The 26,003-nt window shown below is 36.2% G+C and overlaps 1 protein-coding gene across 2 annotated transcripts in view; it reads left to right on the top strand.

Moving 5' to 3' along the window:
• Positions 1 to 26,003, top strand: part of LOC150106249 (agrin-like) — a 199,639-nt gene that overhangs the window by 13,154 nt on the left and 160,482 nt on the right. For both annotated transcript variants that reach the window (XM_090392268.1, XM_090392266.1), the window contains exon 2: positions 9,982 to 10,197. In XM_090392268.1, the coding sequence (XP_090248394.1) occupies positions 9,982 to 10,197 (216 nt within the window). The remainder of the gene's footprint in view (positions 1 to 9,981; positions 10,198 to 26,003) is intronic.

Genomic DNA, 26,003 nt, shown 5'->3' with positions numbered 1-26,003 from the left:
AGCAGCAGTATATCGCATTGGTGGAACCGTACTCCAGGAGATTGATGAGGCCAGGGAATTGAAGTTTAGGGGGAACATTGCAAAGGTGACTAAAACAGCTCACCAAATCACTTGGCTTCTGAAAAATACTTTAACATGCAGAGACAAACAAGTTGTTGTTCCCCTGTATCGAGCCTTGATAAGACTCCATCTGGACTACTGTGCCCAGTTATGGGCACCAGGGTTTCTTCGTGATGGGGTGGAAGTGGAGAGGATCCGGAGACGAGTGACCAAGATGATAGTAGGTCTGTGGAACGAACCTTATGAGAATAGGTTGAAGATTTGTGGGTTGCAGAAATTGGTCGATAGGCGAAGGAGGGGTGATATGATTGAGACATTCAAATTACTGAAGGGTTTCTATAAGATTGATCCAGAAGATATTTTTGAAAATATGACTGGTGGTGGGAGGACTAGGGGCCATGAATGAAAGCTGGGCAAGAGCGTGGTTGAGAAGGGTGTTAGAGCTAGGTTTTTTTACTTGGAGAATAGTGAATGAGTGGAATAAGCTTCCAGAGTCTGTTGTGGGTGCTACGACCGTGAATGAGTTCAAGGCAAGGTATGATAGATACTGTGTGAATGTCGAATAGTTCTTGACATGATGTTAGGGCCTCCCTCGATGAGTCTGTCGACTCCTTGGAGTTGCCCGGAACAATAATAATAATTACTAATTAGCTGTGCACGCTTTCTCTCTCGTAACCTTTCTCACTTACTCTACTGCGTATTATGTTTATCCACCTTCCGTATTTATTAGTCGTATGCCTATGAACACTGAAAAATTTATATGTCAGACTGTGCGCCATCAGCATATCAAATATTCGGCATAAGACTCAATACAACTTCCGGTAGATCTCTCTCTTACTAGCGTAACTTCCTTCAACAAAGTTTACATAAACAGTCGTGGTTCTTAAGTAGCGAAACTGCGCTTTTAATGCCTTAGTTGTTTCCTGCTCACAAGTGCGCTTTATTTAGGAACAGTGCAGTTGTAAAATAAAGGATCAGGCAGCACTCTTTTAACAAATAATTAAACACATTTATTTATATTAATATGAAATATACATGAATCAAACGACAGGGAGATTGCTTTCTCCACCCATCTATAAAATCTTTAGCATAAAATTAGAACCCTTTCACTTTAACACTAAATAATCTCTTTAACTCTAAAATTTATTTACTCTCTGCTTACAAATTCAACTTATTAAACTTCTAGTTTACTCGCAATGAGGTTATTTTTACAAATTAGATATCAACTTCTAACATGCCAATTGACTCTTTTATGGACACTTCTTATAACTATTAAACTAATTCTTAACAGTCGATATACAACATATCTCCTAGATTATAAGAGAAAATATACAAAGGGAAGTAACTTACAGAGACTCTGTATCGCACATTCAAGAGTCTTTTACTTAAGTCTTTATGGCTTTTCTTTCATCTCGAGTTTTAGGCTTCCTTCAGTAGTATCTTGCTACAGCGGTATCGCTTCGGGATATTAGCGGGCTTTTGGTCTGCAATCTGCGGTACTCGAATAGCACATACAAGAGGTTTCAGCATATGGGCGAATTATCCTCTGGATCCTTATTTCGGGAACTTCTTCTTCTAATTGCCGCCACGTCTGCTACTAATCGCCGATGACTGATCTGGCTCTCTTTGGTAATAGTGCTTCACCTTTTGCTCTCTCGGCACCTGGATCTCGACTCTCCTCTTTAGTAACTGGGGTCTTGCCTCACCTCTTTTCTCTGCCACCACTGGTCTGGTTCGGAATCCGCTTATGGTCTGCAGTTCGCCTCCTCTCTGGTTCCGACTTCTGATGACGCTCTGCTGACGACTGGAAGCCCCCTCTTCTCGGCTCTGTCCCTTTTTATCATGCCTTCTCTGAGACCTTGCACGAAGGGTTGTAACCCCCTAAGAATTCGGCACGACTCTTTCATCTTCTTTTAAGTTCAACCCGCTCTTTGTTCTCTTCCGTGCAATCCTTTAATCGTAAGTTGCCGGCCTGCGGAAAGTTGTTTGAACCTTTCTGGGCTCTCAGGCACTGACTTTGGAGGTGTTTATGCGCAGAGCTTGTAAGCATTTTCTCATACACAAAATTCGTAAACAACATTTTTATGCCCTATAGAGCTATCACATAAAGTTCCGGTGGCAAAACATTGCCTCTGTTTTTAACACTCTAAAATATTCTTGTTACTTTCCATAGGGTTATTTACAATATTATCTAGCACAAAATATACAGAGACAAACAAGGTTATTTTTACAATATTCTCATGGGACTTGACCTCTGTAAAAAATCGATGTAAAGCGCTTTGGTATTTTTAAGCTACATCGAGTTTTTACAATTCAATTGCTACGTTTTACCACCGCTAGTGTGTGTGGAAGAGTGATAAGATAATCGGTGATTCTGGTTAATAGTTCGGAGAGAGCAGGGATATGTAATAAAAAGATATTTGTCTATGTTGACCATACAGAGAGAAACTAGTCTCAAGACAATATGGCCTCGACAGCGTTGCTCACTACTGGTGGACACCCTTGGACCAGAATTGTCAGAGTTTTGCATCAGTAGATCTTTGCACTAGCTCATTGTATTCTTACTACTGAGTTTACTAATACCTGATATTCGACGACTGCCATATCCTCAAATCGAGAAGGTTCTGAATCCCAACAATAGGTATAGTGCGAGTATGCTTTAACGCTCGCAGTACATGAAAAACAGATTGTATCGATGGAGGGGGGGGGGTTAAGGAAGTTAGTAAAGGAAGGCCACAGCTGCATTGGGTGACCGATATCTCTGATTATCTGCTCGCCAGGAGTGTTATCCAGAATCAACTACGATCTGACCTCGCATTGGCTATAAAATATGGGTATCTGCTTCCACTGTGAGTAGAAGGCTTCACGAAGATAGTTTGTATGCTACGCGACCGGTAGCCTGCGTGTCCCTATCTACACACCAAAGGAGAGAACGTTTGAAATGGGCCAGGCTCCAGCGTTAACTGGACAACATGGAGGTCGGTACTGTTTACAGACGAGTTTCGATTTGTTCTACAAAGCGATGGACTAGGTGTGCTGTGATCTGGCGAGAACCATGGGCACGTTATCACCCCTCTAATATTGAAAAAGAGACAACATAGATGGAAGTAGCGAATGGTTTGAGGAGGCACATCTTGTTGGGTGGAAGCACCGATCTGCACGTGCTTCTTAGCGAAACCAAGAATGCTGCTACTTATAGAGAAGACTTCCTTGATCCCTATGTTCATCCGTATTTGATTGCGATACAGGAAGACACTTTTCCCAGAAGACGATAATGCTCGTCCTCATCAAGCGAAACTGGTGGACCAATATTTTCAAGAAGAGACTATCGTACGTATGGAGTGGCCAGGCAGGTCTCCTGAGCTATTGATAACTTCTCCCCCATCCGAACAAATATGATATCACGAAAATCCTAGCTAACAGCCAACTCTTTTCGAGCTGCCTTCTTTATTCGTCACACCTTCCTGTTTAATGGCTACAATGCCGAAAAAAATAATAAAATAAGAATACTTTTTCCTCTTTGCATCTCATGTTCCACTCAACATACATAGATTGCATATTTGTATGTTGTATAGTTTGCATTAATGCTATTACATCCCTATGTCCTGGTCTTTAGGGAAAAAAAGAACAAGAACTTAAAAAAATATCTGTACTGCTCTTAAACCTTTTTTGAAGCTAGCTGCTCCACTCTCCTCAAGATAAACTCTTTCTCCTTTCAGTTCAGGTGTATACGACAAGGTTCCTTGTTCTTGCAGTCAGTCCTATTATGATCAAACCAATAAATTTGGCACCATCCGTCTTGAAGATCGAGAAATATTCACCGCCACAATTATGGTCTATCAGAGGTAACTAATAATGCCTTGGCCACCTTGCACTGAATCAAAGGTGGAAAAACAATTATGTTTCACTGCGGATACACACATCACAGACTTCTTTGGAATTAGAAAACAGATTTTTTTTTTAATAAAATAATCAAATCTTAATAAATATGCTTTGTGAAAATTCCGAAAAATTTGGAAACAGTAGTTCTTAGACTATCCGCTCAGCAGCTAAAGCTGTGTGTACCAGCGCCGACAGAAGGCGCCCCCCCCCTCTAAGTATTTATGGCTTACAGTCTGATATCTTTCACTTTTGTGCGATTCAAGATGATTATAAAAAGGTGTATTTCACGATAACATTATTGCATGCCACTTCTATTCATCAACACAGACATTTAAGCAGACCCTATTTGGGGTTTATATACTGTAGATATTTCGTTTCAATCAATTTTATCATTACAAAATTCTTATTTCAACTATCGAAAGGGCTCAACGCTTTCTTCTTTAGTAGACTCCAAATACCAAATTTCATTCTTTTCCCTGGCTCGTCTGAAGACGCATCCCAGTCGAAATAACTCATATACCGTAATTTTTTATTTTTGTTCGTTCATTCTTCATAGAAGTTCGTTATATCAAACAGTATGTATTCCTCTGTTTTTGAAAAAATTTCATATATTTTATATTTATTTTATTCTCTTCTGGTAAAAAAAAAATCTCCATGCTTTTAATCTACTTGAAGCTTTTGAGTTCCTCTTATAAATCACTATTCGTGTAAATTCATTTCCTCTTGCAAAAAAATTTTTATTATTCTTTTAAGAGTCCAGGTTATGAGTTTATATCTACTGATGTTGTTCTATCAAAATTATGTTCATTTTTTTTTTTAAATCAACAAGTCAAGAACACGAAGATGCTTCCTAAAGTATGTCTAAAAACATCTTTCATGTTATCACATTTTTATATATGGCTGAATACATAGCATTTATGTTTTAATATTTAATCAAAGGATTAACTAGTGTTTCTATACCAGGGATGCACCTTAAGAATATGCGCAAATTTGCTATATTATATTGATGACCAAATCTCATTATATTCTTCCGTATCTGATCGGAGTTGTGTGTCATTTTCCCGTTTATTTCTCAGAATGCAATAACTAATTTGAAATTCCACATTATATTTTAATACGAGATTAGAAATATAAAACTTTATTGAATTCCATTCATATATATAGAGAGAGGTTACTACTTTGCTGTTAATTTAGTGGTTAATTTAAACCATATTGAAATGACTCGCGAAATTTTTGTAAGCATCCAAATACCCAAATTTCAATGAAATCCATCTGGTCACAGCAGAGTTTTGCACGTGGGTGAGAAAAAAAAAAAGAGAAAATTTCTATGTGCATTTTGCGAAACGCACTTAGAAATTATTTCTGTATTTTTAATACTATGGAAATTTTTTTCTTATTGTGTCCACTCTGAAAATGTCTCACCTCCTCATAATATTTTCTATTAGTAGTTAAGTATTTTTTCCTTTCCTATTTTTATTAATTTTTATATAATTTCTGTTTTATTTATTTTTTACATAGTCCAGAAATCCTGCTTGGAGACCAAATCACTACTTTATCGAGCCACTTCACATCTATAATAAGTTATACGTTGATCTTATACCTGGCGATGGAATTTATCTCCCAGCCAAAGAAAATCACAAGCATTCACGTCTAGTACGGGATTTGAACCAGCAGATTATTGGTTAGAGAGCGGATACGTTAACTAGGCCAGATTACTGTTCCCATTTTCTTCATAAAAAACACCTATTCCAACATGATGGATTAGACTTTCATCACTAATTCGATCTCAAAACAAGTCTTGGTTCTCTCACAAGTTGCCAAAGCAGACAGAACGTTTGACGTATTTCAAGTGACTCAAGAAAAATCTGGAATGTTCCATAACTTCAGATAACAGTGTGTCCACATAATTATTGGTAGATAGTGTATATAACACAGTAATGCATGAGGATAAAATTTATGAACAATCGTAAAACACACAGTTAATAAGGATCGAACATTGTCTAATCTGGTAAATGAACATTGGTGATCAGATATTGAGCATTAATATGCAGGATCACTGCAATGAAATGCAGAGATTTTTAAATAGCATCTGAGTAAAACTCTTCCATGGTAATTCCATTTCGTGAAATGGTAGTTATTCATTACATAAAACGAAGAATTTTAGATTAGTTTTTATTAGTGTCATAAACAAGGCAGCGGAAAAAAATAAATTTCGAACCATATTGAAAATTCCTGGAAGGACTGCTTGAGCAGTAGAGTAATTACGCTAAAAAAGGGGTTATTTTTTTATGAAAAAGTGACGAGAAAATAAACGTGTTATGACTATGATGCGATTTATTTAGATATCAGTAGACAGCATTCCACATCTAATTAACATGCACCGAACAAGTAATGCTGATTACCGTAGTTTACGTAATTTGTTAAAGAAGGTAACATTCGATGGAAATAGTTAAATTGACAGGATTTTGTTTGATAGGAAAAGTAATTTCACTTATAGGAGAAAGAACGCTACGATGCCGCTATACGTTTCTGATAACAATACTAATATTGGATTAGTACTTACAGAACTGCAGTCACCCATATTTTTAATGGATATCAAGAGAATTGAAAGTATTCAGAAACCATTCACTGAAGTGCTTGGGGAGACTATGATGATAGTGGCGAAAATCGGTTATCAATTTGTAATTTGCTGATTACCTAACAGAAGAGGAGGAGATTTAATAGAGATTATTAAGTTAAGTTTAGTAGGGAATACGTAGTAGAAAAGATAGGAGGTAGTTATACTTGGCCTAGCCAAGGTCTACCAGAACTAATAAAAAGTTGATGATCGAATTCGAACAAGTTCATTCATAGAGCGTAAGAAACATTCAAATACTTGTTAAATACTTGTATCTAAACTAATACTGTTTACGTAAATCAAAAAGAAAATGTTGGTAAAAAACGAGATGAAATATGATACCAGGTGGGCAAACATGATTAAACAACATCCTCGCTTTTTTCCTCAGTGAAAATTCAGTAAAGTAACAAACTTAATGTTTGCATGATTCAAGATAGGCGCCATCAGGATATGTATAAACGAACAAAAGTTGAACAAGCAGAAGAATTAGAGAAGTACTACGCAGACGTGATTGGAGATATCGAAATAAAGAACAAAAAGTGTTAAATGTTTCTAAATAACTGAAATGCTACATTCAAAGTATAGTGTTGAACACTAAACAGGAAGGTAATCTTTCTTGAATGGCAAGCAGTTCATGCATAGCGGTGTGGGCAACAAAGCAGCGAATTGGACCATTCGACTTATTCGTGCCTGAAGTCATAATGTATACTAAGACGACGTTGAGGAATATTTTGTCGAAGAAGGTAGGTTGTATAAAGGAAAATGAAAAATTGTCCTTATTGGAGATAGATACAACAGAATGGAAATGAATACCGGATATACAAAAATGTTTTGAGAAAATTTGAAGAAAATAACAAAACTAATAATAACAATAATTACCTGCTGGAATTCTGTTCTGGTCATGGACTAGTACCAACAAAGATGTGCACAAATTCATATGGAGAAGGAAGACAAGATACATGAAAAGTCTCATTAACTATGTTACTGTTGATAGCGATATCTTCACGCTGGTTCAGGACACTATAGTATAAGATCTGAAATAGAAAGTGATAACCATTTATTTTTGAACAGTAAAATAAGACAACCATATTGAAACGTAAAACAAATGATCTGAGTTTTTAAAAATAAAGTTCAACAGCTTTCAGGAGTGAAAATCAGACAAAAATTTACAAATATTGTTGAAGAAAAAAATGAGATTCAAAACTCTAATCAAGACTTGGAGACCCAATGATACGCTGTGAAGAAAACATTATTTTCACCGAGAGAGAGAGAAAATGATGCATGTGATAAAGTTGTCTGCAAGGATAGAGAAAACAGAAGAACTCTATGGTGGACTGAAGAACTTAAAGAGAGAGTCATTGAAAAGAAGACAGCATATCGAATGTTCCCAGCCAGCAAGTGGGAGCAAAGCATAGAGAATAAAGAAATAAATGTAAGAAAGCGAAGAAGTGTATGAAAGTAGCTAAACAAAAGTCATGAGAAGACTGGTAAGGAAACAGAAGTTAAAATCAGGATGGTGGTAAAATGTTCTGGAGCTATTGGGGAAAAAAAAGTTTAGAAATGGAGCAAACAGTACCATAGAAGGAATCGGATGATAAAAGTACTATGAAAATTGAAGAAAAAGGTATCCTAAATGATTAGAGTAGTTACTTTGAAGGATTGTTAAATAAAATAAGAAGTGACAGAAACGGTAGTAGAAAAGATTCAAGAGGAATGCACATTGAGGAGTATTTATCAATGTTTCGTGTTGAAAACGTCCTCAAAAACTTGAAATGTGGAAAGGCGCTTGGAGTGGATAATGTTCGACCTGGAATGCTCGGATGTGGAGTTAAGTTTTATTGCGGCTGCACTGCATAATTCAGAAAGCTGGGTTAGAAAGTCAAATTTCATATTATCGTTGGACTAGCATCCATCTGTGAAAAGGGAAATAAAACTGAGTGCGAGACTTACAGAAGAATTTCCTTACTGCATGTTCCAGGTAAGATATTTGTAAGCATACTTGAGAAGAGAACAAGAAAGATTGTGGAAGAAAGCCTTGATTTCTTGAGAACAAGCTGAGTTTACGTCAGCTTGTTCTCCAAGTTGTCACAATCACATTTTCAGTTTAAGACAAATAGTTAAGGAATCATAGAAAGATGATTTTGAAGATAAAATCTTTTCGAAGTGCTACAGTTATGGTGTAAACGGATCATCGATCAACGTATTGTGTATATTTGTGTTTTAAGTCAGCAGTTAGAATTTAAGGGGAACAGGAAAATAATTCGATGTAAAATCGGGTTTAAGTGTTTATGCATGCAGATAATATTATGCTTCTAAATAATTCCACTACAAACTTTATAGGATTTCTTAACAAATTTAAATAACTGCTATCACAAATTTGGTATAAAAATCAGCAATAAAAATTGAAAAAGCTTAAAATAAGGAACATTGAAAACGTCAACTGCATTCCCGAGGGCAGACCTATAGAACAATAAAACAGTAAATATCTAGATACAATTTTAAGTTAAAGATGGAAATTAAATACAGAAACAGACAACAGAATAAGTAAGGCTGGTATGGTGGCGAGTGAAATAAAAACATTTATATGGAACAAGTTAAGTCAAAAACACTAAAGTTGCTGTATACAAGACCGTAATCAAACCACACTTTGAACTTACTGTTTGGTTAGAAGTAAAACGATATCAAAGTCAGGTGACCGTAGATATGAGAGTTCTGAGAAGATTAGCGGAGTGAATAGATGGCATCATTGGTAGAATCACGTTGAAAATTAGGGAATTGACACTAACAGCATTCAGAAATGTGTAATCTCGTGTGGCACAGAATGGAAAAGGATAGCAAGGAATAGTCCAGAATGGAAGGAAAGACCAATAACCAGGTGGAGTGATGCAGCTAAAAGCGCTTAAGAAGAAAATATTCGACATTAAATATACCTTGGTAATTATTCTAGCAAATTTCCAACAACAACAAAATATAGTAAACCCTAGGCCAACTCATTGAATCAACACAATTCGAAAGGGAAGGCAACGTAAGTTTACCGTTTAATTTGTTTAAAGTCAGTTACAGTAGTCAGCAATGTTTTCCAAGCAAAAAAAAATTTAAACACCAGAAGTAGTACAGCATTTAATTCTTGTTAGGAATTAAGAAATCGGTATACTGATATCCGTAAGTTCATATTACAATATGTTTTTGTTTGTTTATTAAATATACTTTGTGGCAATATCTAATAACTAGAAATTGAAATTTTGTATTTATATATAAATTAAGTATTCCGCCATCAATTTGGTGTTGATACTGTAGCCTCTCGTGTGTAGGAATGTTTATAAGTAAATCGCACGTGGATCACCGTGTCGAGTGTACTTCTATTCCAAAGAAATTGGAAAACACGTCACTGTTATTTAACAGAGCGTTTTGATTTTCCTTAGATCCATGTGAAGGAGTTGACTGTCCCTCTTTTCAAGTCTGCCAGCTGGATGATAACAGAAATCCCATATGCCGATGTAATGCGGTATGCCCCCGTGGTTTTCAGCCAGTGTGTGGATCTGATGGAAAGACTTACATCAACGAATGCACTCTCCGAGTTGAAGCATGCAAATCAAGGAGAAGTCTGCGGATCATATATAGTGGGGAATGCAGTTCAGGTAAGATCTCTGTCTCGTATTTCTCACTCACTATCCGAATGCTCAACTTCTACTAGTTTATCCAGTCTATTTTTATATCCCACTAGTTTACTGAGCGAATTGTTATTGGTTGCGATATAGAAATTGGTCAATCAGATTATATTCTCTTCGGTGAACAAAAAGTTTCCTTATCTCTTGACTTACGCGTACTCTACATTGTATCGATAGGAGCTGTACAAATGTCAAGTGGCTTCTTTCCACACCGCTCAGTTCGTTAATTCCTCTCATGATTTATGCTATTACACTTATGATTTTCTTTTTTTCACCTGATCAACCTGAGAAATTAACTTTTAACTAGAATTTGCCTTTTCGTTTCTAGAAAACGGAATTTATTATTGTTCCGCATAACTTCACGTGTGTGAGATATAAAACACATAATTTCTTTTGGGGAAGAACTCTCCGTAGTCTCTGTATGCAGTTTTTTCTTTCCTTTAGAATACTGCAATACACCAAGAACAAAATCATGGCGCGAAAGCAAGTGTCTCAACAATCCCCAAGCAGTATAAAGTGATATACTGTATATTTTAGAGAATTACTAAAACAAGAATTCTTCTGCTCTATTTAGTAAAATAATTTAAATTTCTTTCATTGTTGGTTTTTCTTCTTATCCACAAAGGAGTCGACATGACGTTCTTATTATATGAGTATCAAGGGAAATGCCCATTAAAAAGTGAAAATTTCAACTATGCGCTTGTGGTCTTTTCAAAAAACTTTCAAAAGAATCTTAAATAATTTAGATACCCAAAAGTTCTGTGCTTCTGATGGTATCGTCCCTTGTACTGAAAAGTTGCCTTTCATAACGAAATTCTTTTCCCATAATTCTACACTCTTTATACTCATTATCCCAAAGAATTCTGTGGTGTGGCCAATTGTAATGGCTGCAGGTTCATTATAAACGACAGCGTGTTAATAATGTATTTACTGCTGAAAACAATTGTTGGGACAGAAGTTCACTTCAAAAGAATTCGAAGAGCTAACGGTTATGCTCTCTTAAAGTATGATGTTCAGCGACTCGGATTCAGTTGTGCCCACAAGGCAGAATTGAATTCCCAAACTATTTTGGGGGATCTTGGATATATAGAAAATATGTGCCTTTACTCTGAAAGGGCCAAATGCAGAAAAGTTGTTTCTTGAATAAATGCTAGTCTTTTGTTTCCTGGTAAAGGCTACAGGGCGTAACGTCTGCTCATTTGTCATTTGTAACTTCTCATCCAGATGGCACACCACTGCCACAGTGCTTAAAACTGGCATCTCTTGCCATTTCAGAAAAAGCGCATCGCATGCCTCTTGTAATCTTTCGACAGGAAAAAAAATTTAAAACAATGCGAGTTAATTACAAATCCTGTGGTTCTGATGGTATCGTCCCTTGTTGCTATTCAGAACTAAATCTGTCCTAAAAAGAGTCTCTACACTCTTATATTCAGTATACCAATTGTTGGTATATTGAACACAGACCCAATTCCCTCAATCTTACTACTCTCTAATATTAATCATACGACAAAGATCACCTTCTTTGTTAACTGAAGGCACACCAGTTATTCTACTATTGTCACTGTGTACTCCGCACTGCACATGTGCAGAAGAACTCAGCCTACATCACTCACCTATGGATACATGCCTCGAAAACGTTGGGAGAAATCTGTACTGTTGCTCTTGATATTTCTTAAGCATTTAAATGGATGTGGAATTGGGGGATGCTCGCCAAATTGCCTCCTTACGTATTCTTTCCACTGTCTGTAAATAGGTGGCTAGTTTCCCTTTGATAACACTGCTCTCATGTTTGAAGTAATGCACAAAGACTTCCCGAAAAGTTCTTAATGCTGTGCAGAAGAGGAAACAGTCCCATTGATCAGTGATTCCTCCCGTACTTCAACCACTGTATAATATAAGGTCAGTTTTATCCTGTCTCCTCTACAGGTACTTCTCCATGAGCCCTAGCTTGGGTCCACTTCTCTGTTTCTCACTATGCCTGTAACCAAAACAGCAACTTCCTGGTATCCTTTTACATAACAAACCCACAAAACCCGTTTTTCGCCTCTTCTTTTATTCTATTTGCATCTGTTCTCTGGAACAGCATTCCTCACGAAGAGGTCACCACGCAACTACATCCTCCAGGTCTTCAAAAAAAAAATAAATAAATAAAAATATATATATATATATCGACAAGTTCCTTTTCCCTAACCGTTGACTCCATACATCATCGGTATACTAAAGGTGCCGCAACCTCTCGTGCGTGGGATTAATATTAAAAAAAAAAAATACCCAACATCCAATGGAAGCTATATCTGAGTATTGTGATACAAGTATGTAGTCAGGATACAATTTAAGTCAATACATAAAATATGGCTCAAACTGAGGAGCTTAAATGAAAAATTGAACCCATAAGAGGGTTCCAGTACATCTTACAAAAAATAAAAAATAATAAAAATAATATAAAGATCAAAATAGTCATGATCTAAAACACTACTGTGTCCAAACAATTTATTCAAGAACTTCAACCAATAAAGGAAGAATTGAGCATGAAGAAGAGGATTACACATCCGGAACTATAAGTCTGCAAAATAAGAGGATTACGCTGAAATCTCTTAATGAAGAAGTAAAGCAGAGGATGAACTGAGAAAGAGAAATCACTAGAAAGTAGTGATGAGCGTCATAATACAAAACGCTTCGATATTAGAGAAAGTGGTATTTAGTTATTTTAGATTTAATGAAATAGAACACTTGTTTAAGCTCAAGAAAGAAGCTGTAGTGACCCCTCTCTCGTCTGTATGAGTAAATCGGACTAAATTACGCTTCTGCACAGTGACATTCATACTTACATGACTTTAAATGGTAATGATGTTCTGCAAACAATAATGATGTGCTTTTTCGAAATTAGACAGAAATTAGATACTGTTTCGCATCTAATTTCTATCAAAGTTGAAGAGAATTTGAGCAGAATTAATTACTACCTTAAATGTATCCTTTGAATTTCTGATATTGGCAAAGTTTAATTTGATACTGGCTTGTAATCATGTAATTTTTTTCATTTATTAAATTGTGTTAATTAAATATTGGGAAATTTGAATGTAAATTGCAACGTGAAAAATTCGGTGCTGTGTGTGTGTGCACGCACACATCGCCAATTAATTCTGTATGTTCATGCTGGGTGGCCGACTAGTCACTGTATCCAACGTCCAACCAACAGGCTGGTTCGAGTCCCGCTTCAGGCATGATGTTAGGGTCGGAGATGAATTGTATTATCCGGTGTGAAACTTCCACTCCACTTTACTGTAGTCCAGAAACGTCCTGAGCAAGTTCCATATTTGGTCTCTAGAGCAGCGTTTACGGATTAGATAAGAAACGAATGATAATATATATAAATGAATAAAAGGTAGAAAAAAAATCAATTTTCCAGCTACTGTACTAAAGATTACGCTCTTTCATGGGAAGTAGTCAAAAAAAGACGTATGCCACATGTGTGGTGAAACAAAAATCACTCTCATTGAAAGAGAAGCACTTCACAACTTGATACTGCCTATTTTTTTTGCGAAAACAGTGAAGCCCTTTACCTATTATTAAAAAGACATTTGTTACGCGTTTATTTTGGTGCCTTGTCAACTCTCGTATTATTCATAATATCGAAATTGGAAATTCAACTCTCACGTTGACCAATTTCTTGTAAGATTTTTTTCCCCTTTCTTCATAGAAATTTCTTCCCGTGAAGTTTTTGCATTGCCCAATTGAAGAAAATCATAAAAACTGATACATTGCAACAAAACGCATTCCGTTCTTCTGGAAGAACTACGATTTTGAAACTATTTAACATGTTCTTTAAGAAGGAAATGGCAAACGAAACTTTGGAAAGAAGTGTGTTAAGTTTCAGCTGATACTGCGTTTGATTCATGAACCTCGTTTTTGTTTTTTGTTTACACGTTAATCGTTTAACTTTTCATGAGTTTTTTTTTTTTTTTAACTGAAAAAACCCTGAATGCTTATCAGGGTTCTTTTCAGTTGAAGTCAGCCGGTTAGCTAGTGAAAGGTTTTTCGTCTCTGAAACTTTGATTTTTCGTCTAGCTACCTGAAAAACCAGCGAGGAGAAAATATAAATTTTTGTGTGTAAATTGTATGTAAAGTCATATGATTAACCACTTTACGAAAGCCAATTTGAACATATCAAGGGCCTTAAAGGATATGAAATAATCCGCTATATAATTATAGCGGATTATTTCATATTATGTGCAAATTATTATTATTATTATTTTTATTTTATTGTTTTTTTTTGCTTCGGTGGATTAAGCAGTCTGCGCGAGTTCATACACGGTTTCTCTTTTAGAAGAGGATTGCGCTTATCTCGAATGAGACTAGCTATAGTCCGACCAGAGAAGCGAGAGCTCTCGTTGCCAAACTGCCAAGAAGAATCAATTCATGTTGAATGGGAGAAAGAAATAAGGCGATGTACGAATTGGTCACCAACATGCGAAATCACGTGCTTTATACGTAAAATATTCCAACTGTTATACAAGCAAAACAGTTACCACTTTAAAAACTACAATGATCATCATAAAAGAAAAGTTAATTTTCAAATGTGTAATAATAAACACTCATCCCACAATACGGATTGATTACCCTATTATCGGAATGGATTCTCCTTTTGACATGCGCAGAAGTGTCGAAGGGTCTCGTATCTGTGGCCGTACTATTACTTATCTTCATTGGAATGTAAATACTTCTCATGTTTAGACGGAAAGTAGGATCATCCTAACAGAAGAGTCGTCGTTCTCGATTTGAACGCTGGTGATATTTCTGATATTATTGGCTTTTATGTCACAATAATGAGTGAATAAATCTTTACAACTTGATTGTTTCCTCCTAATCTTATGTATTAGTCTTCTTTGGCTAAATGACCTTCAGCTCTTCTTGTGCTCTCTGGTTTTCTTATTCTGTAATGCACAGATAATTTCATTTGGCACCCCCCCCATAAAAATGGGATATTCTGAAAAGAGGAAAATTAAGGGGAAATACTTGTATATATCTGGAAGGAAGTAGCACTTTTTGTCATTTTGAAAGGGCAATAGTTAAAATTAAGAGAAGAAAAAAAAAATAGTCTCTCTTGGATAAATTCCTGGGCTATAAAAATATGTACGAAAATTGTGGAAAGGCTACGCTATTAGTAAAAGACTTAACTGCACAGAGATAGTAATTCATTTCATTCTTTTGGATAATGATATATAAGTGCGATACAATCTAAGATTTGGGGAAAAAAGGAAACGTAATTAAAAATGGACACAATAAATGGGCAACCCGCCATTTATTGTGTCCGCCAAACGAAAATCCTAGAAAAATTTGTTTAATAACTTGTATATAAAAATACATTCACGTATGTAATTGTGAATATTTGAAAGTCGCAAAATAGTTTGAAATCAAGAAGCAAAACGTTTTTGAGATTAAATGCAGAATTTCAAGCAAATATTGTATTATCATTCCAAGACTTCATTTGGTGAAGTTGCCATCAATCTCATAAAAATTCTCATTCCTGGAAGATCCGCAATGAAAAAACTAGCGTCTAGGAGAAACAAAAAACAATTCAAGTTTTTGGCGGTCTCTCTGTGATATCTTTTCCTAAAAAAGAAACCAAGAAAATAAATATATTTAATGGATGGGCATTTCTGGAGAATAATTGAAGATGGGAATGTGTCATCTATAACTGCTCCTGTTCTAAACCAATGTGCGCGCACGCACATATACACACACACTGTGTGTGTGTGTGGGGGGGGGTAGAATTTCAATTTTGAAGAAACAGTGTTTCTTGTTACAATGATTCTTCGCTGGACCTCAACTTGTTCGCAGTGGTGATAGAATGAGTTTAGTACTTACTATCCCGGTAATCAATGAAGTATCAATGTGGTTTGTTTATTGATTTGATACTGCGTAACCAGTGAAGGCAAACTTAAGTGATAAGTTCGAATTGTGGAAGGAAAGGTTGGAAGTGAAAGAGATTAGCAGAGCTAAGACAGAATATCTGATGGGCACATTTAGTAATTATGAAATACTGACAGCATTTCAGATGCACTTTTTGAGCAGCCCATAGGTCGAAAAAAATCAGTTTAAATACTAAGGGTGAATTTGTAAGTAAATGATGAAATTAAAGATAAGGTTGAAAATGTAATTGGAAATAGCTGTGATCGAAAAATGCTGCAAAGATACATGAAGGTTTTATAAGAATATGGTAACGAAAGCAACCATGATGTAACAAAAGAAATGTTGGGCTGCGAAGAAAAAAAAATGAGGAACGATTAGAGATGTGGATGGGTCGAGGTAAGATGGAAAGACGATTAGAAACACACACACACACACACACACACACACACACAGAGAGAGAGAGAGAGAGAAATGCGGCTGCTTTAGGAAAGTTGCGCGAAAACTGCATGGGAGATGCAAGAATAGTTTGGTCATGTGAATTATAATACCAACATTACAGGCAAAAGAAGCCGAGAAAAGGAGGAAACTAAGGACATCTTTAGACAGTAGACATAGAAGAATATTGTGAAGAAAGAAACTAGATCAAAGGAGAAGGGAATGGAGGAAAAGGGATCGAAAGCCTGTCCAGAAAAGAGGGAATTACTTTGAAATTAACATATCCTAAATAACCCCAAGAAATGGGTTAAAAATGTTTACTATCTATCCGCTGCTGTCATCTATTCCTTTTCTTTCTCTTATATATCAACCTCACACACGAGAAGTCTAAATATCTATAACACGACAGTGCCGTAACAGCAAAAATAAAAATCGTGGAAACCTTCACCTTATCAGAAATTGTCAGTACTGATGAAGCTATAGCCGTTTCGCAAAACATCTTCCTTTTTCGTTTTAGGCTCAATGGGCTGTCAAGACCAAGTAAGTAGGCTTATTTGAAACCTCATTAATGCTGTGATGGGGCAGTTCATCCTATCTGCTTAGTATATTATAGTTGTCAGTTGCAAGTGTTCTCTTGGCCGGTTTGTCTGTCTTGAGAGATGAAAAAAAAACCTTATATGTCGATATGAGACCTGCCAGTTGCTTTGTTGAAGCACTCTGATAAAGAGCAGCTAAACGACGTTCGTCGAAACCGATCCCAGTTTCACAAAAGATCTTTGTGAAATTATAACCAAATAGGCAAACTATGATTTTACAATTGAAACTTTAAAGACGCTTCATAATTTACCAGTGTAAAAAGCAGTCAATGAAGATGCGCTAATTTGAAAGTTTATTCATCGAGAATATGTGAACTCCTCTTTTCATAAGTTGCGGATTTTTAGATGAAGCTTCACTAAATAGATTTCTTGACAGACAACTGCATCATTTTCTCACATTCTGAATTTTGTTTGAAATCAAAATACATTTTGGTCGAGTAACGCCACAATTTATTTTGTTCCGACATTCACAAGGTAAATTTATATGCCTCAAACCAATTTTGCACGCATTTAACCTCCGCAAGTTAATAAAACTTACATCTTTTCAAGACACAATCTGTTTCATTTCCTGGATGTCAGAACGCCTGTCGTTTGAGAGATCGGGCTCAATGCGAAGGATAATTTTGATGTGTCAATTTCTTCTCTGTCCACAAAGCACTACAAATAATCAATGATGATTTTAGTTGTAAATGTATTTTTTTTTTCAAGAATTGATCCCACTCTCGTTTCATGTTCTGATTTGTTTGCACCCAGATGCCCGATTCAAAAATAGTATAGCGATACTGCATTATCTGTCTTCGCTAATGACAAGTCATTTCAACAAACAGAAAAAAGTGGAGCATAATTTGAACACATTCCAATACATATTTTTTCAGTCACGCGATAAACTACAAATAATCATGTCAAGTAGTAAAGAATTCAACATCCTGTTATCTTTATTCATTGTAGCATGAAAACTATCTTCTCCTCAAAGGAAACTAAAACACCAGTTTACGTCGATATCAATCCATAAAATTGGACTGGGACTCAAATACTTGGTTCGTGCTTTGTCAGGAAAACCTCAGTGATGCAGTCCGTGGTGGTTTTCTTGGCGATAAAAGTATGGGGTGGAGAATGTCTTGAAATCAGTGGGATTAAATTCTTCATTTCAAACCATTTTCCCAAGAATGATGCATTCATCACACACTTATTGAATTCTCTTGCTAAATTACTGTTCGAGTTTGAATAGCAATCACCGACATTAAGTTTTTATTTAGTGTACTTACTACCCTTTAAACGTATGCTGTTAAGTACAAAAATCAGGTCTATCATGCTGGTATCTTCACATTTCCGTTTAATAAAGAAATATTTCATTAAAAAAAGTTAGTTACAGAAACAAGTTACTGTATAGGATAATACGTAGCATGAATGAATACATACGACAACGTACCCAGAGAAAAGCTTCTCAAAACCACTGCAATTATATGGGGTAAATGGAGCATTATAAAGAGTAATACATAGCCCATATTTAAGTTGTCACTCAGCAGTTAGAATTGAAGGAAATACAGGAAGATGGTTTGATGTAATATCAGGTATGAGACAAAGGTGCACATTATCTTTGCTCTTATTCATCATCTATATGGATCACATCATGAAAGAAAGTGGCATCAAACCCGTTATTAGAATTGTTGGAGATATCAAAATTAGCTATTTTCTATATGCAGATGACGTTGTACTCCTAAATGCATCCATTGCACGTATACAGGATTCTAACTAAATTGAATAACAGCTGTAACAAATTTGGCATGAAAGTTAGCAATAAAAGTACCAAAACTATGAAAATAGCGGGAACATAGAAAACTTCTGCTGCATTCTGAATGTAGGGCTTATAAAAAAGTAAAATATTTCAACTATTTAGGCCCAATTGGAATGAAGGTAGAAAATTAAAATTGGAAATATACAACACAATAAGCAAAACTGGTATGGTGGGGAGCCAGTTAAATAAATTTATATGGAATAAGAGAGAGAGAAATTAGCCTAAATAGTAAATTAGCACTAATACAGTGTGAACATCAGTTTTAAATTATGCTTCGGAGAGTTGGGTTAGAAATAAAGCACTGATCAAAGATTACAGACCTCAGATACTCGAGTTCTGAGAAAAATTAGGGGAGTGAACAGCATGAATAGCAGAATGATATTAAAAATGAAGACATTAGGAATGAATCTTACATTGTTAGCATTCAAGAAAGTGTCAGCAGTATCAATCTATCAATTGATACTGCTGACACTTTCAAAATATCAAATATCAAGGTATTAATCAGCAGTGGTATGGCCACTTAAACAGAATGGAAGAGGAAAGATTAGCAAAACAGGTGTTTGATGTCAAGATGGCAGGAAAGAGACACAGAGGAAGACCAAGGTCTAGGTGGATTGATTTAGTCAGAAGTGCCTTTGAAGAACAAAATGTTGTAATCAACAATATTGGACTATTTACAAGTAATAGACTAATTTGAAGGACAACTGTTGAAAGGAGATTATTAATAATGTAAACTTATTCATCTAGTGCAGTCATATTAGCCTGAACACTCCTCGAGGGTAAAAATCAGAAATTGATGATGAGTGAGCAGAAAAGTATGTTCTATAGATTTAAGCATGGTGTTCTTCTACTACTTGCGACTTCTTTATGCGAGGTGGTATTCCAGCGGGCAATGAAAATTTCTATAATTTAAATACATTCATAAGCATGGATTAAAATCATTCTGAAAAATGGAAAGAAAATTTGCCTTCCTCTTACGGTCTAAGGTAACAGCGCATTAGGAATTGTGGAAATCTCAAAACGTCTACATTTGTTACCTTGCCAAAACTGTCAAAAGCAGCCCATCCGATATTTGAAAGCATCGAATGAAGCGATTGTTCGGAGACAAGTTTCTTCCTTAGGAATCGAAAAGAATAATCAGCGCTTTTAATGCTAATATCATGTACAAATTATAGGAGCATCTGCATTTCGTTTCATGCTAATAGCTCAGATACGTGATAATTAACAAAATACCTTATCGCAATATTATTAATTACTTTTTTCAAATCGTTATATAATACTGATTAAAGTGCGATCTCGATCCAAACCAGGTACATAATGACAAACAGGAAAATGTCACACTAATGCCAGTAAAATGCACATGATGTTTCTGGAGGAATATCTAACAATTTATCAACTATACCATAATTTACTACAACAGAGAAATTTTCAAAAATATTAAATCTTTGCAAGTCATAATTTTCTACGCATAGATATACTGAACATCTTTCTGAACGGTGACTGATGCCTTGTCTCTAAGAGAGACTATCCTCCCATCTTTAATTGGCATTAAAAATTAAACTATTTTTATACGAAACTAAATCAAACAATTATACATCTTTCTCATTTTTAATGAAGATCATTCATTGAATATTTTTATCAATTCGTTATAATAGTATGCACATTAGCGGAATAGAGAGAATAAATTTTTGTATTACATTACACACATACAAGAGCTAATTGTTTGAATGACGTTATTATGAGAGAATAGTGAATAAACGGAATACGACATAACATTAGAAAGCTCGACGCAATCGTTTAGCATCTGAAACCCAATGGTCTGCATCCCCCTTTCTTTCAGGTCTTTTTTTTTTTTTAGTATTGATTTTCGTCTAACATTTCTCTTATAAGTACCGGCATCAATAGTCTAACCTACTTCATTACTAACAGTCGATGGGAATACCTGAATTGTTCCGGTCGTCTTACAGAAAATGGCAGAAAATCATCTAATATTCCTCGCTCTTACAGGAAACATGACAAAACTGGAAACTGTATACAAAAATTTCTATTTTACTCGCAGAGCATCCATCCCGTCCTTTTTGCTGCATTCAAGTCACTGGTCAGATATCATCGTGATATCTGAAATATGTTTATAATTGCAAGTGTATTTTAGATACAATATCTAAATATACACAATACGTAATGTAACTACACACAATTATTTAATATGACAAATTCAGCAGTAATATTCTGCACGTCATATTTAAGCAATTGCTTATGTTTCATACAAAAACATTTCCAAGTTTCCTAGTCACGAGCTCATTTCTGAAAGCCAAATCCTAGAAATCACACTGCGTATTATTAACTTGCTTTGACGCACCTACTCTACAACCATTCCGCTCAGTGTATATATATATATATATATATATATATATATATATATATATATAAATTAAAAAAAAAAAACTACTACTCACTTCCTTACTCGCAGCCCTTAATAGGTTTCAGTAATGACCTTCGCCTGTTACCTTATGTTAATATTTCTTCTTCTGACAGCGACTATCACACAGATATAGAAGAAACACTTATATTCCTCTATGTTCACCATACTGTATATCTCAGTAATGTCACGCCTACTATCCGCTACACTTATTCTTCAAAGCTTAGCGACTCAGTTCGAAGATTGACGAGATCACTCTCCTCAGGACTTTCGGTGAGGGTTCTTTATCATCCAGTTCTTTGGATACATATCCAGATGTCACTTATACAATGGCGCTATCACATCCCTATCCCTTCTTATGAGTGTCCTTATTAAGGCAGCTGTTTTCTAAGTAGCCTTTACAACCTTTGCGATGTGCACTCTCTCCCATTATTTAACCTCTTCTGAATACTTCTCATCAAGCCTTGAACTGTATAATCGCTATAAAGTAATAAACAGTAAGTGATCCGGAATGGAAACGCCCTCGTATATCCCTCGTCATCCGTATTTTAGATATCACCCCTCCATATACATAACTCGCTGGCTTTTGTAAGTCAAAAGTTTGTCATGTGGTATTCTGTCGAATGTGCAAAATCTAGAAACCACGGTATGAGCATCTCCTCTGTCCAGTACACTCGTCACTGTTATGAAAGCTATCTAGGTTACTGAAACAACCCTCGATAACAAACCCATGCTGCCGTATGGAAAGCTTATTCTCAGCATTCAGATTCTAATCTCTAACCATCTACTGCCTCGCCTTTGTCATCATCTAATACACAAACTGGCCTGTAGTTTGTCATTACTGACTCGGATGTTCTTGATACAGCAAAAGCCTTTCTTCCTTTTTTTCAAAGACTGGCCTTGTTACGACTCTTGTTGAGCTTTGTGCATTCTGTTAATCTAGATGGCGATATCCCATCTAGTACGATAGCCGTATTAACATTTGCTTCTTTAGATGCCAAACATTTCGCTTTCATGAACTGCTAGTCTCATCTTTTCTAGCAAACTGTATTCAGCACTACTCCAACAACCGACATGCAATACACTAAACAGAAAACATGATTTCTGCGATACCATCCTCAAATGGTGTGGCATTTCTAGCAAATAAATTCATTCTTTAGAATTCTTCAGCTTCAGCCAGTCTTTTCATATTTCAATTTCTCTCCGTGCTTATGACCTTGCTGACATGTTACACATCTCACGCTACAGCTGAGTAGCCCATCTTTAGGCATCATCCATAACATTTTATTTGTCTACAGCTCTTGCATAAATTCATGATTCATTAATTTGACTGTTTTCCTAGCAGTTGAGGTACAGTCTGATAATCTTCTTCAGCAGCGGAAATCTCCCATTCTGCTGATTTCCCTCCCTGTAAACTGATCATTCCATGGAAAATCAGTATTCTTTCCTGAGTCTGTCATAGTCTCTCCCCCCACCCGGAGTGTTAGTTCTTTTTTCAATGCAATTTGCACCTGTCTAGCAATTCTCCCATGTCAAAACTAAACAATCACGCGCCATCTTATCGCAATTTCAAAAAAAAAAAAAAAAAAAAAAATTCAAATAAAAAAAAATGACACCTATTAAATGCCACTTCACATCAAGATATGTCCTTTCATTCACGTCTCGCTTCGGAACCGTTTCTTTATTCCTAACACTTCGAACATTGTTATATTAACATTACAGCTGGCAGAGAGAAAGAGGGGATGCTCTCCGTATAGACCAAAATTTGCTCTTCTTTTCTTCAGCACTATCGCGACAAACTCAAATACAGTGTCAGAGCGGTTAAAATAAAAACGGGCTCAAAAATCCGAAGAACTTTTCTAAACTCAAACTTGGTTATAAATTATATTAATGATGCCAAGAATTCTTGGTTTCATCCTTTATCGAAGTGTAAACAATGTTTGCGCGTGAAGTATCTTCACGACTGAGCTACTTGTATATAGAGGCTAATGACTTCACATCACTCGCCTTAATATCCCATAATGCAAAGCATACACCTTTTCTGATGTATATAATGCTATGCATTATGGGAAGAGCCACTGCCCAGACCTGTTTCGACCTTTATTGAGGTCTCATCAGTGGGGGCCAGACCCAGAAGAGATACCAAGGTTGAAGTAATGCAGAAGTCATATTTCCCATATACCAGTAGTCAAAAGGGTTCGCTTTACTATTAAAATTCTCTGGATTAATATTATTAAAATACTCCCATAAATGCATAGCATTATATATATCTGAAAGGGTGTATGCTTTGCATTATGGGATATACTAAGGCAAGTGATGTGAAGAAGTCATTAACCTCTATATACAAGTAGTAGAGTCGTGAAGATACTTCACGACTATACTACTTGTTTGCCTAAAGTTGGATAAAGGATTATGCCAAGAATATTTCTTGGCATCTTTAATTTTAAGATATCGATTCTATTTTTGACCGAACTCCAAATTACTACCCCATCAACCACACCCACCTTAAATGTTCAAATTGTATTCTTTACCCTTTCCTCGTGACGGAAAGGGTAAAGAGGATACCAAATCTTGAACCTCCTATTTTTAGCATTCTGTTTTTCAATAAATTTTCGCTTCATTATGTATCATTTATCAACAGAGGTGACCTCTCCCCACTTTTATGTCATTCCTATCTGGTCTCTCTGAATTATTTCCTTTGAAACTTGATTTCTTGCAACCCAGGTACCGTAACGGGAAATGACATCTGGTGACTTGAATATCCACAACTCCTTTTCAAATTACACGGCCAAGCTGAAAAAGATGCTGAGCTATTTGCTATTATCAGTGACCTAATGCAAAATTGTTCGTCTCCCAACTAGAATTCCTCACAATCATCCTCTTCATTCATCCAGCACTCTGAAGCCATTCTCGGATTCATATCCTTTGACGCTACAGCATCAAGTGACGTGGGAAGATCGAGACTTAACTCCTCCTTTCCAAGGCTAGCCTACTGTTTACGTTCTTGAGATCCTGATACTTGTTGACCGTGGGCCAGAATGCATATTAGGGAGGTAGCTCTTCATACTTCTGTTAAAAATTCTTCCCAACATCTAGGCCCTAGTTTATCACTCGGTATGTTAGAGTGGTTAAAGAATCATCAACTTTAACTAGAATTCTGAATCGCATGTTCCTGTAGCTTCTTCCGCCAGAAAGTCATTCAGAAAAATCCGATCAACCTGGCTTCAGGTTCTGATGTTTTCTCACCAGTTGTACTCAAGAGATTCTGCTAAACTAACGCCTCTCTTATTTCTATACTATATTATACTTAGCCAGCATCTACTTCATAGCTTGGAGGCAATCCCGTATACAGCTTTTTCCGCAAAAAGGAAGTTAGTGTCTACCATTAAACCATCACCGTATTGCTCTTTATATCAGTGCTGTCTAAAGTAATGAACGTCGGCGGTCAATAATTTAATTCCTGATAAACTGTCATTTAATTCGTGATCACTCGTGTGGATTCCGTCAGTGAGGATCCACAATAGATTGGAGAAGTTAGGAGAAACTTGTGCACTTCACATTTCCAAGGCGTTGGATAGGGTTTTGGCATCGAAGTCTTCTCAGCAAATTGTCATCGCATGATCGGATCCCATCCCTCACTTTGTAATTGGATTTTCAGTTTTGAATACATTATGAGTTTTCATACCGAGCGCGCATACATACACACACAATACCTATATTCGCGTGTTATGGAGAAACATTCTCCACACGCAGTTCGGAGGTATTCAGATTTTCCTATTAATGTAAATGTTCTTTAGGGTTCTTGTTTCGCTCCTCCTACTCCCCCTTACTGACATCAAACCACATTCGCAGTTTTCCGAATCTGTCACTCAAGTTCAAGATAACCTGTCAGGAGTGCCTTTAACATTGATCTCCATATCTTTGAAGGTATGAGAACAAGCTAGTCAGATTTAATTTCAAAAATACAATTTCGTAATTTTTTTCTCGCACAAAAGAAGCTTAATACTACCTTGTGAGATGCGCAGCTTAAGAGTCAAGATTCAAGAGCAGATCTACCTTCTGGGACCAACACTTACCTTATCCTTTCCTGGCATAACTGCATCACTTCTATACAGTCCTCTGCTTCCAAAAATTTGCCATGCTTTTTTTCCAAAGCGTTACTTTTCATCTATGAGCTACTTTTACTCTATAAAAATCCAGCCAATCTGGGAATATTACCGTCATATGTTGGTTGTTCTCTGAAAATCTATAAACATTCTTGCTATTCAGAATAGAGAAATTCGGCTAACTGATGAACCCCTCTCTCAGACTCTCTTCACCTACCCATTTCAAGACAGCTTCAAGGTGACTACTGCTGTTCAACACCTTTTACAGTTGAACTGAGACCTCATGCACCTGCTACTCTCTCCTATCGATCTTTCATTCTACCTCTGCATTCTACGGAACAACAGCCGCGGGCGAAACATTCCTCAATGACTACAACTTCCAGCTCTTCAAAATGAATCGGATTAACCCTGTCCACTCATATCATTGATTTATCATAGACGCTGCAGCCTTTAGTGTGTGGGAGTAATATCATATAGATAAAAAATAAATAGCCATCTCTGTTGGCTTTACCTTT

This window comes from Typopeltis vanoorti, chromosome 5 (assembly GCF_054136105.1).
Source record: "Typopeltis vanoorti isolate ZY-2024b chromosome 5, IOZ_Tvanoo_1.0, whole genome shotgun sequence".
Lineage (NCBI taxonomy): Eukaryota > Metazoa > Arthropoda > Arachnida > Uropygi > Thelyphonidae > Typopeltis > Typopeltis vanoorti.
Note: the sequence above shows the minus strand (reverse complement) of the source record. Positions and strands in the feature narration are given on the sequence as shown.